Genomic DNA, 13,678 nt, shown 5'->3' on the forward strand with positions numbered 1-13,678 from the left:
TGCATAGGGTAAACAAAAATATTTTGAACCTTCTAGAGACCACTTGAAGGCCTCTTCTAAAATGTATATGCCTTTTTTTTTCCTTTTAGCATGTAGCATCTCATAATAGCAACTTGAATGAACACAATTCTCTGAGGTATCTGTTGAAAGCCTCAGGCTGAAAATCTGAACACAAGAGGGTTAACTGAAGAAATCAGCACATATTGGTTTGAGTGCTGAACATGGACACTGGGAGACCAGGGTTTAAATACCAGCTTGCCAATGAAAACCCACTAGGTGAGCTTGGACAAGTCACACTCTTAGCCTCAGAGGAAGAAAGGGGCACATCTTCTGAACAATTTCTGTCAAGAAAACCCCGTATTAGGACTTAGGGTTGCCATAGGTCAAACATGACTTGAAGGCACATGACAACAACACACTCAACTGGGATGGGGGGGCTTTCAAAAACTCCTACAGCCAGTTGCTATTTCTATGGCCCAAAACAAACGGGCCAAATAGAGTAGCTTCTAGTCACTTTGGGGGTGTGGTGTATAGAAGACGCACATCCCTGAAGTGGCCAGAAGCAGCCCTGAGGCTGCCAGCAAAGGAAAAAGATTTAATCTGCTCCTGCTGGTGGCCTGTTCAGGAGTATGATGGCGGCCCACTTCAGGAACAGGCCATCCAGTTGCTGCAGTTCCAGAGCGATCACAGCCAGAGGAGCCGGAGATCAATCCTTCTGGGCTGTCTGCTTCGGCCCTTTCTCTCTGCACACAGTTAATCTGCTCTACACCTATGTTTTAATTCCATTAAACCTAAATACTGTAAAAGGCCTAAATACACTAAAGGCACCAGACCCTGTCTCATCTTGGAAGCCCTGCTTAGTACTTGGAGTGGAGACTGTCAAGAAATTCTAGATGCGGTAAGCCACTGATTTCCAAAATAGTTGGTAAGCCCCCCCCCCCAGTGGATGGTAGACAAATTCAGGGGAGTGGTGAAGGGGAAAGGGGGCAGCGAGTGGGGTCTTCCATCAAAGTATTGATGCACAAGGAAGACAAGGGGAACCGAACCATCAGCCTTTAGGACAATGATGGGGATGAGGGTTACATGAAACTTCTTTTCAGAGTCCCTTAAAACCACTGCATTATAATTTCATGTGGTGGTATCTCCTACTCTCTACTTGCCTACATGAGCATACTCCCTTAGCCTCATCTTTTGCTACTAGTGGCGGTGGCAGTTGGGAAACTTGCAAGGCTGGGTACAGGGCATTGCTTCAGTGGCCCAGAATGGCTCCATTTGGGAAAAACTGATTGACTGGAGCAGTGGCAAAAAAGAAGCTTTCAAATTTGGGACAATGCTTAAGCTTTGCTGGGATTTAGCTAGCAGGTTGGAGCTGCATTGCTGCTCCTTCTTTCTTTAATCAAGCAGGCTGAGAGAAGAGGTAGCACAAAAAACAATGTTGGTGTATCTGGGAAACACCTGAAGCTGTGTGGAGAAGACATGTCTCTGGGGAAGGAGGAGTATTTAGGGTAAATTCTTGGAAAGAGATCTTCACTTGGGAGTGACTCCTGTAGTTAAAATCTCTTCCTTTCCCCATCCATGCCAGTCTCTAGCCCAGAGTATGTGACCTCTGTAAGCATAAACTGAAAGCCACATATAGCACACCCAGGTATGATGCAGGTGCACTGTATATCTCTGGGTACATTTGACAAATTCTTGTTGCTGTTGTGTACCTTCAAGTCTTTTCTAACTCGTGGTGACTGTAAGGCAAACTTTTCATGGGATTTTCTTGGCAAAAGTTGTTCAGAAGGCATTTGCCCTTGGCTTTCTCTGGGGTTGAGAGAGCGTGAGTTGCCCAAGGTCACCCAATAGCCTTCTATGGCTTATCAGGGATCTGAACCCTGGTGGTCTCCAGAGTCACAATCCAAGACTGAACATGCTGGCTCTGGAATTTCCCCATTTTTGTTTCCTCTGAAGGACCACTGAATTTTAAGGAAATAGCAGGTGCTTAGGATTGCAAACGAGGAAGGCACACAGGAAATGTACTTCATATACTCAAAGGCATGGATTCCAAAGTATCACACATTTACAGTTAAAACAACAAAACCCTACTAAAAGATAAGTGCCACTAAATTAAATGGTGCTTACTGTTTATATTCAACTATAAGTCAACCTCATGTATAAGTCAAGGACAGGTTTAAGGGTCAAAATTATGGATTTTGATGCAATCCATAGATAAGTCAAAGGGAAAACTTAGGGACATGTAACAAAGGATGTACAGGACAAAGCAGAGGAAAATGGTGCCAAAGAATCTGCAAAATGCCAGCAGGCATAACCTTTGTGCTCACACTACAGTCTGGATGGATGGGAGCATAGAGGGGGGAATCAGTGCTTCCAGGATAGGTTATGCTCTTGCCGTTCACCAGGGGGATGGTTCCTTTTTAAATAAGAGTTAAAGTACAGTACTTACATTGCCCCATTGATAAGTTGACTCAGACTTTTTTGGTCAATTTTTTTTACTAATATTTCTGGACTTATACATGAGTATATACAGTACTTCTACAGAAGTGAGTGAAGGACTTCAGCTCTCTTTTAAAGAGCTCAAGGCACAGAGGCTTCAATAATAACCAAGAACATCAACCTCCTAAATGCACATAAATTATCAGTTCTGTGATATGTACTGTTCAGGATGTATGATTATTTCATTTCCCAATACACACACATTCAAAGAAAATACTATTTCCAAAATTAGGAAACAAGCAACTTACATGTTGAGTTTTTCAAATGCCTCATGAGCATTATGCTTCTCTCTCTCATAGGCACTTTCTACCTCTTTAAATTTGGCTTTGATCATTTCCATTTCAGAAAGTGCTTCTGCTTGGCTAGCCTTCTCCACTTGCAAAGCCCCTTCAAGATCTCTAATTCTTAACTGCAGGAGCAAAAATGACAACAACAATCAACACTGCAAGAATGCTAAGTGTTCTTACTCTATATCAGACTTACTGGGTCAAGCAGTGACCATTCAGGAACAAATAAACACAGTTTGGAAATATTCCCTATTTCGGACTAAAGCTTCCCAAATCTGCTAGCAAACATGGCTGCTAACCATATTGGCTGGGTGATCCTGGAAGCCATAGTTCCAAAGACATAAGGAAGGAGCTTTTATACACCCAAGATCAAGGAAGGTATTGCTTTTTCATCCTTTAACCTGGTTAAAGTTAGGGTGCAATACCTCAACCATAGGCATATATAAAATGTATATTGTAAAATGTGGCTGATAAAAATTTAAAAACATATAATTAAAATGAAATTAATCTCAGGATCATGTGAGTTAGTCAGCTGAGTCACAAACACTGGTGAGTTGAATCACAGGGTCATATCCCTCCCACAACTCCTATCCACTTTAATATGAATTTTCCTGACCTGCTTAATATTAAGTGGTACTGTATCACTCTTGATCTGGGACCTGAGTCTATGGTTTGAAGCCCTTAGATAGAATCAGCACTGGCTAATGTTTACATTGTTCTCTGTGGAGACATTCCAGTAAATAACAGACAGAAACAATAGTGGAAGAGCAGGAAAAATTCATGATGGCGAAAAGGAGGGGAACATGGCACAAGAGCAGGCAATCTTAAGTCTATTTCAATTCCTAAATTATACTTAAAGAGTGGGGAATAAAAAATTAAATTAAAAATTAACTGTTGTGCCAGGGCCAAACTATGATAACATGGCAGTATTATGTATCAAGCAGGTACAGCAATGCAAGGTACCTCTGTCATGCCACCCGAACAAGAAAATTGCATTTGGATGCCTGCTACTCTGTATTTTGCCAATAAGCCTGTTATTAAAAGGAGCCCTGGTGGCGCAGTGGTTAAATGCCTGTACTGCAGCCATTTACTCAAAACCACAAGGTTGCGAGTTCAAGACCAGCAAAAGGGCCCAAGCTCAACTCAGGCTTGCATCCTTCCGAGGTCGCTAAAATGAGTACCTAGACTGTTGGGGGCAAATTAGCTTACTTGCTAATTAGCTTACTTGCTGTTCACCACTATGATCTTTGGAATAGCGGTATATAAATAAAACAAATTATTATCAAAAAATTATTATTCTATGCATATGCAAACCAACTGTAAAAAATCCTCAAGTATAATTGTTTCTAATATGTTAATCACTAGTACCCAGACCTCTAGATATTTTGTATGGTATTAAACCTTATACTAATGTATATATCAAACCTCAGACTAAGAAACATGTGCTAATTATTCAGGTAAAAACTACCCAGGAAGCATTTATCAGGTCCACACAACATCTGCCACTGATTTACCTGAATTATTTCAGAATTAAATTTTGATTCCAGATGTGCTGCTCTCTCTGCCTCGACATTTTCTTCCAATTTCTTTATTCTTACTGTAGCTACCTGAAACCAAGTGTTAACAACTGATTAAAGACACATACATATCTTTAAAATCTCAGTCTGAGATTCTGAGTCTCAGTTGAATAGTAAGGGCAAAGCAGAGAAAGAAAGAGAACAAAGCCAACTCTTGCTCAACTGTATTTGCCTTCTACTTCAATTCTGAGCTATGTAATGACACTAGTCTTGATTGTTAAAAAGGTCTATTACCTATCTCAACATGGGCTATTTAAAATCACCTCATTCTGCACAAAGCTATAAGGTCTGTGCATGAAACACTCATACTGTCTGGAGTGGGGCCTTTTTGGTGGCAATGGAAAAATGATAGATACTCTATCATGGAATCCCAGTTCAGTTATTACAATATACAAATTCTGACAAATGGACATCCTATTACTGTGTAGATGTTCTGTTCGGATACTCTCAAGTATAGTTTATCATAAGTTTATATTTTAACCTTTAACAGTTATGTTGTTTGTTGTGATCTTGTTTTTATACTGGTCAAAGACCGAATAAATTTTATTACAATTATTACAATATACAAATTATGGAATGCCTGGCTTAGGAAGGTGACTTATTTAGACCTTTGTCTCCTGATCTCTATGAATGAATTCACTGTGATATTTTTTCTATTGCTATTATATTATGAAAACTGTATGTATACATTATACTTATCTCAACTGTTAAAGTGTAATGATGTTTCTTGAGTTGTCCTCTAAAAATACCAACTTCAGAACACATACACACCCCACATACATACACCCCCATGAAATAGAAGCCTGACGTGTTACTATAAATTGGTATTTTCACCATAGCCCTCTTAAAAGTTCGGTTCTATCCTTCCTTAACACACTTTCTTTTTAAAGTAACAAGGATACTGTTCTGACATTTAAAAATTCACGAAAGTTAAGCATCACATATAGCTACATCCACATCATCAACTCCATGTTTATTTACAGTGCTCATACGTCTGGGCAACAGAACGTGCAGAGGAGCGCATAGATGCAGTTCCGATTAAAAGGAATAGTGTGAACAAGTCGGGAATGCCTGAGTGAGATTATTCCTATAGTCATGATGCAAAACAAAACCCATGGGGCTCAAGTCACCAAAATGACCTTGCTCCTGTCAAGACTATAACTTTGGAGAAAGGCTGTTGAGTAATGCCATAAGCGTTACGCCTGCTGATAGATCACTGCTCTTCCCCTCATTCCCAACATGTTTTTCCTCAAAAATCTTCCAATATGAAAAAAAGAAAACCAAAGAGATATAATAGTAATAATAATAATAATAATAATAATAATAATAAATTTATTTATATACCCCGCCTCTCCAATGCGATATTAGGCATTTGATGAGTGCCTCATAGAAAGGGCACTGTTGAAGCATGAGAAATGGGGTTCAAGTCACCAAAATGTCCTTGCTCCTGTCAAGAATGTGATTTTGGGGAATGCCAAGAGCATTGAACCTGCAGAGAGAGCACTAGTCTTCTCCTCATTCCCAACAAACGTTTTTTTAAAAATTGTTCCAATAAGAGAAAAAAGCAAAACAAAGAGAAGCATTGGATTCCATCACAATGCCATGTCTCTGTTTCCTTTGCTCTCTCTCTCTCTCTCTCTCTCTCTCTCACACACACACACACACACACACACACACACACAAGTTAACCTCACATAAAAACTAAATCTCCATCTGGAAGCTCTCTTATTCTTTTATTTTAACTACTCTACGAGTGACATTTCTCCCTATAATCGCCAGAGGGCACTAAAGGAACGTCACAAATCTTGTTTAGAGCATAAAGTTTTCTGCTTTGTTATAGTATCCATACTATAACATAATGCCTGTTCAAACTGCATTGGGGGGGGGGGTTATAAAGCTATTCTGACCATTATTTCAATTGCTTAGTGAAACAAAACCCATTTTCTTTTACATATTCCATTCTTTCATACTATAAAGCTACTGAAGCATTGAGTGGTTTCCTTCCTTGGTGTGTGCAATACATTTTACCCACCATAATGCCTGTTCACACTGTAACCCTTTAGAAGATTATTATTATTAACCTTTATGAAGCGCTGTAAATTTACACAGCGCTGTACATGCAATCTTTTTAGTTAGACGGATCCCTGCCCTCGGGCTTACAATCTAAAAAGACATGACACAGAAGGAGAAGAGAGTGGTGGAGGGAAAGGGTAAGAGGTCCAGCAGTTCCTCTCTACCTCCGAGGCCTGGACCAAGGCAGATGGACTGGAGGGAGGGCTTGACTTCATAATGGAAGGTTAATCAATTACCCTGTACCAAAGAAGGACAATGCTTTTGGGAATTGGTAACGTATGTGCCCCCTCAATTCTTCTTCAGTATTTCCAAGGTCTGATACAATTAGTAAGTCAAAATGGTTTTTTAGGAGGGGGATTATGTAAATATAGCAGTGACCACTACCTCTTTTATGCTCTGTGAATAAGAATAGGGTCAGTACATACTACAAAACAATATGCAGTACATATTTCTCCCTATATTATAACCACACAATTCCTCTGTCCTCTCCTGTAGTCAGTACAGAAGTACCTCACTTTAAGGCAGTTTGCTTTAGAGCACTTTGCTCATACGGTGCTTTTCAGCATTTGTACACTTCGTATCTTGTGTCATATGCTGGCAAATTATTTATTTATTATTATTTTCCTTTTGCGTTTCTTTAGGCCTAGTGCTATTGCACTCTTAATAAATGACAGTGTAAACCTGTTTTTTATATGTACTTTTTATATGCTTTTATATGCACTGGCAAGTGAAAAAAAAGCTATGATTCATTTTAAGGTGATACTCACAGCAGTAACCTAACCCTGCCATGTTAGCAAGGTATGTTTGTAGTATGGCATGGCAGGGGTAAAACAACTGGGGTACAAAGTTAGATCATGGTATGTGTTATATTTCCATACCCCCAAAGTCCAGAGACAAGAAAAACTTACAGAAAAATAAAGTCCTCTCTTCTGAAACAGTCTGATGACCACTAAAATGGATTTAATAATCATTCACAACTGGAGTTGCATATCTCAGAAGAAACTGTTTTTAATCTCACTCCTATTGCAGAAGAAACTACTTCTAAAATGCCTCTCACCATGTAGTGTAGTTCAGAAGACTTGGAAAAAATTGGACTAAAACTACCCAAAATTGCCTTCTAGCATGACAAGTTGCCATCTGGATGAGGGATTCTCGAAACTGTAGCCCAAAAGAGTCATTTTTCCAACCTTTATTTTAATTAGTTTAATTAGTGTTTCAAAGACTTTTTTCTTTCCCACCAAGTTTTACTCACAAAAACTTGGCAACTTTTCCTAGTTACTAACTGCTCCCTGGTTAAAGAAGCTAAACACACTACTGCAATGCAGGCAACCACCAGTAATCAACACAAACACATTTAATGGGGTGAGGAACATGGAAGCCCTTACCTCAAGTTCTTTTTTAAGTCGAGCCTCTCGCTCGACATTGAACTGAAGTTCGCTAGCCTGGCGCCTCAGCGCATCCGAACAGCTACTGTGCTCCAATTCCAGATCTTGCATTTTCTTGTGAACATTCTGCATCGCACTGTTACTTTCCTGATGGAAAAGATGATGGTTATTACATCATATCCAACAAAACCAGGAAGGCCCAAAGAAGATGACCTTCTGAAGTAACAAAAAAGGAAAGGACCTATTCTTAGGTTCCTTAGTCCCTTGCTATTATTGTTGAACTTAAGTGCTTTCAAGTCTAACTTATGTCAAACGCATTTGAGAAAGTAGACTTACGTCTGAAACTTCATGCTGCCAACTTCTTTCAGTTAGTTGCAAGGGCGCTACAAGATCTCTCTACGTAGTGATTTTACAGATAACACGGCTATATCTTTTAATTCATGGCAACTTATCCTAGTTAAGATTCATTCAGAGGATGTTTGCCATTGCCTTCCTCAGGATGAAAAAAATGTGATTCACCCAAGGCCACCCAATGGTTTTCCATAGCTGAGGGGGGATTTGAACACTGGTCTCCCAGGATCCCTATCTAACACTCAAACCCCTGCACCATGTTATATGTAACCAAACAAACAGGTAGATATCACACCTCAAAGTTCTCCATTACCTGTTCCTTAGTAACCCAACTACTTGGGAATATGTTCTATTGAACCAAGCAGGTTTCTGATGGCAATAAAAGCAAAGAAATAGTCACTATAAATATCCCAGGTTCATATTTGCAACAGGTTTACACCACATTTCAGAGTATGAAGTAACAGATTTGAAGTTCCTTCTCCCCACCCCTAACATATTACTTATTAATTTCATTACTTTTCCATCCTATCTTTTTTCTACAGACCTCAAAGTGGTATATATGCTTCTCTTCACTTTCTCAATTTATCCTCAAAACAACCCTGCAAGATAGGTTAGTTTAAAGGAGTGCAATCAGCCATAAAACTCATAGCTGAGTGGGGATTTGAACCCAGGTCTTTTTAATCCTAGCCAATTCTCTAATCATCACACTGGCACTCTTATTCCTTATGACCTTTTAGAACGCAGTATTATCAATTAACAACATACAGTTTGCCTTCCATAGAAAGGGCTCTACTTATAGTACATGCACTGTCAGAACAAAAGCAAACTGCAAAGCTGTTGAAATTAAAAGGAGATGTTTTAGATTTTGTGTTCTGTAAATAATTCATACTTCTGCCAAATACTAACACCTACTATTATATCATTATACAGAATAGATCGGGGCAGCACTGGAGGCAAGGAAAATAGATACTCTAAAGATGTTCTAAAGCCAAGAGACCCCTCCACACACTGGAAGGAAGGCAAATACTACTTCCCTGGCTGGCATAGTCAAGAATCAGCAAAAGCTTTACAGTGGAAACTAGAAGCAAAACACTTGAGATTTTCAGACCTGCATGTTCTCACTGCAACAGATTACAATCAATTTAGAAAATGGGATACTGTGCATTGGTTATTAGTTTGTCTGTGCACTCAGCATGCTTCTTTGCTATATGAGTAAAAAAATCGCTGCGGGGCATGTATTTACTGCTGTTGTGTAACTGCCCAATACAATGCTTTCTCCATCATTAATTCCTAAGCATGTTGGTCTTGTTTTAGCACAGATGTATATAGCTCCTCTGTGAGAGGAGGAAAAATATATATAATTACCTCGTTTGTCTGATAAGAATCCAGCCACAAGATCAAGTTATTTAAAACAGCACTTACAAGTACCAATTTAGTTCACCCTCCAGCACTGCTTTGCGGTCTTAATCTCAGACACAAAGCAAGTGAAGGAAGTGTTATTGTAGGGTCACACTTCCCCCCCCCCCCACCCAAAAAACCAATCTATTAAGAGATCACAAAATTAGCACTCTCCCTGCAGCATTATGACAACCGGTCCTCTGATCCCATCGCTATTGCCAATTTGATACACCAGTGGAAGCAGATTGACTCCTACTTCCTGTTCTAACAGCAGGGTATCTTTTTTCCTCGCAGAGTTCTGACAGTACAGACAATTAAGCAGAAGGCCACTGAATGCACTTACCCTACTCTTACATCTTGGAGAAGTTAAATTTTGAACTAAAACGCCCAGAATTACTAGCCCACGCAGCCACAAAATGTAACCCTAAAATGTACATTTTCCAAGCTCTGACCTACCTTAAAGTGCCACATTCCTCAAGCTTCTGTATGGACCCAGTAACCACCAATGTCTCATCCATTCTCCATAGCTGACCCTTGTCCCCCTCCCTCTCACCCAAGCTATTCCATTCCTGACAGACAATGGCTGCATTTGGGTGATCAGAACCTGTTTTACTAATCCAGAATATGTCTGAGTGTCAAGTTAATGATCAAACATAGGCCTGTTACAGACTGTCAAAATAAAGCTGCTTCGGGTCTCTTTGGAGGTATGCTGTTTAAATGATGCATGCATCCTAAGAATCCGGAAGCTGCACCAAAGCTGCACTCCAGTGCTTAGGAATGGAGTGTGGCTTTGGCGCAACCTCCAGACTCTTAGGACCCATGCATCGTTTAAATAGCATACCTCCAAAGAGACCCAAAGCAGCTTTATTTTGGCAGTCTGTAACAGGCCATAGTTTCCAGTTAACTACAACCATCTTTCTCTGCTCCTGCCTAGGAAGTAACTCATGCAGAGAGTGCTACTTCCACCACACAGAGATGGACAATGCTTTTTGCTCTTCTTGAATCTTTGCCAATCAAGGAAGTTACATGTCCATCTCGCGTCTTTCTATTTACACCAATAGTCCTTTGAATCCAACCCATCTTCTTCCTTCTTTTCCTTGCTGCTCCTCATCACTTACCAGACACTCTTTCTGTTCGCACCCCAGATCACCCTTCTGTGCACCCCTCCTCACCTATTTTACAGCTGACGTCACTCTTTATATCCCCATCTCTCATCTGTCAGATGGTGATGGATTCTCCACTATTGGAAGTCTTTAAACAGAAGTTGAATGGGCATCTTTCAGGAGTGCTTTAGCTGTCTATTCCTGCACAGCAGAAGGCTGGCCCTTGTATACCTTCTAACTTTATGATTTTATGAAACTATACAATCATATCTGAGCCTTCTCCACATTCACATATTATACAGATAAAGACAATATTACCCCCCCCCCTCAGGAGACCTTGGAGGGCCACATACACCCCACTACACACATCACCTAAAAAATAATATAATAATATATAATAATATAATTGTTTTGACCCAAGATGTGCCAAATACCCTCTGGGGTGTCTGGGGGCATTTTGCCATGTTTTTGGAATCAAATAAATATCTGCATAGTTTCAAGAATCAGGAGTCTTCCCAGACTCCAAAACTGAGTTCATTGTTTGTTGAAGAGGGAAAAGTGTTTGATTTTCTAGACACTTATAGCGCCAGACACTTATAGCATTCCTTGATTTTATTCTTTATGGCCTCTACAAGTTTCACCATGGTAACTGGTGCATTAAATCTAACTCTCTGAGCATTAGTAACCTTGGAGAAATCTTGTCAGTTGAAACTTGTATTTTTAAATAAGAAGGAAAAATACTATTATATATATTTTTTAAAATATATTTTTTTATCCATAGTTATCTTCTTGTATTCTTGAATCTTAAGGATCATTTCCTTTTCTCTGTCCTTCTTTAATTGCTCAGCAAGCCATCTCTCTGGCTTATTGGCATTTTCAAAATATTTTTATATTGTATATTTCATTTTTTCCCTCAGTTTCAGCAACTGTATTCATTGTTTCTGTTTTTGTAAAAGCTTAGTGTCATTCATCAGATCCTGTTTCAATGGACTCTTTGTTAATTCCTTCTTTTTATTTTTAAACTCCTCCTTTTTTTAAATTATCTCCAAATTCTTCTTTTTAATTGTGCATTTTGCTGTATGAAAAAGCCTCTCATAAAAACTTTACTGGCGTCCCAAACTATTTTGATGTTTGTTCCTTTATTTGTTATAGTTTAAAAAGTCTTTTAAAGTCTTCTTTTATTTCTTTACATTTTTACCTTCTAACAGAATTTCATTTAACCTCCAGTTTAAGAACTTTTTATTTGTTAAATCTGTTTATTTATTTATTGACAGAATTACTTACACCAAGCCGAGTTTCCTCACTATATTATGAAGTGTTCTTGAAATCAAAAACATATCAGTTCTTGAAAAACATTTGTCTTTCACAATAAAAAGTATAATCGCAAGCACCTTCCTATTTAAATTTCCAAGCACATTGTACAACCAAATTATACATAAAATAAAATAAAAGATATTGGTAACTTCCCTTGATTCTCTCCTTTTTTCTTTCAAAGTTCTATCAATCTTGGGCTAGATTATTCCAAATCTTCACAAAAAATCCAGTTTTCATAAGAAATGTCTAGCATTTTTTCAGTCAATTGATCATAAAAAGATGATTTTGCCAGATGATGCATATACTGAAATTGTTAATGTTTTCAATCCTTGAAGTAACACTTCTGTTTCTACAAATCTTCCATTTTCATCTGCAATTTTTTTTAATCAGGAAAATTTTGTTTAACATAAATCACTATTCCTCTCTACTTATTATTCATAATGTAGAAGGATTTTGATGAAATTTTAAATTTGCCAAATATTTCTCATCTTTGCTGAAGGTAAATAAAATTAATTTTTCTTAAATGATTAAATATCTGCTTTGTTTTCTGAGTGGAATTCATTCCATGAATGTTCCATGAGACACAATTTAAACTCAACCATGAGGCATCAGAATTGTTTGAGTCCTTTTCCATATCATCTGTCTTTGATTGTGATGCTCTTCATCTCTCTTTGCCATTGCTTTCCTCTCCTAAACTATGTTGAGAATTATTTTCCATTTCCATTCTGATAGGGCTCTAGGTCTTTCCCACATTTTCCATTAAATATTTTAGCCTTCAAGTAGGCACTTAAAACAATTTTATTTTGTTTGAATCAAAAAGCCACTCCTTCCAAATTTTCTCATCTGAACTGAATACCATGAACACTTCAATTTGTCTGTAATGCAGTTACTACCCTTTCTTCTTTTTAAAATTCCTGTAGGTATATTTATAAAAATCTGGATAACTTTCCCATCCAAAATCAATCTATTCCTCTAATAAAATTGCAGAACATCAATTCTTACTTGTCTTCTCACAAAATGGAATATCACATCTTTGGCAATTCCCTCTTTCTTTTAACCCAAGAATCCAATCTGAAGACTTTATGCACTTTAAATATATATATATTCTCTTCCCAGTTAATCTCACAAGTTTCCACTATCCTTCCATGGATATTTTCATTCTGCTCTTCTACTGTACCTCTAAATGTTATAGCCCTTTCTCTCCCTCTTAATTTGAGAAGGATCATTGCATCCAAATCCTGTTCTATTCTTGCAATCCTTGTTTTAGTAAATTCTTCTAATTTAATTGTCCTGCATTCCAAAGAAGTCAACTTTTCGTTCATCTGCTGCATATCCATTAAAATTTGAGTTAACATTTTTTATATCCTTCAGTTCTAGTTTCAGACATTCTTTTATTCATCTTTCAGGTCTTTCTTAAATTCTTTTTTTCAAATCAGTATTTATCTGGCTCATCTCACCTCTCCTTTGATTCATCTCTTTCATCTCATCTCTCATGTCAACCTCCCACCCAAAAAGCAGCAGTTGGGAATTGCAGAAAGTCCAGGGAGAATTTCCCCCCAGCAAAGTTTGCGCCCCCCCCTCCAATACCCACAATGAGTCACAGATGAAACTGGCAGTCAACTTCCATTTTCAAACCCCCTCCTTTCTTTTAAAAAGAGATGGGGGATATGCAATGCAGTTTTAAGATAAATCAT

General features: G+C 38.4%; 1 protein-coding gene across 4 annotated transcripts in view; it reads right to left on the bottom strand.

The window, feature by feature from the left end:
* Nucleotides 1-13,678, bottom strand: part of CCDC171 (coiled-coil domain containing 171) — a 199,382-nt gene that overhangs the window by 168,518 nt on the left and 17,186 nt on the right. For all 4 annotated transcript variants that reach the window (XM_089511607.1, XM_089511617.1, XM_089511597.1 and 1 more), the window contains exons 7-9: nt 7,819-7,965; nt 4,298-4,390; nt 2,745-2,905 (exon numbers count right to left, since the gene is read on the bottom strand). In XM_089511607.1, coding sequence (XP_089367733.1) covers nt 2,745-2,905; nt 4,298-4,390; nt 7,819-7,965 — 401 coding nt within the window. The remainder of the gene's footprint in view (nt 1-2,744; nt 2,906-4,297; nt 4,391-7,818; nt 7,966-13,678) is intronic.

Source organism: Sceloporus occidentalis, unplaced genomic scaffold (genome assembly GCF_023333645.1).
Source record: "Sceloporus occidentalis isolate IW3139 unplaced genomic scaffold, rSceOcc1.0.p SCAF_1, whole genome shotgun sequence".
Lineage (NCBI taxonomy): Eukaryota > Metazoa > Chordata > Lepidosauria > Squamata > Phrynosomatidae > Sceloporus > Sceloporus occidentalis.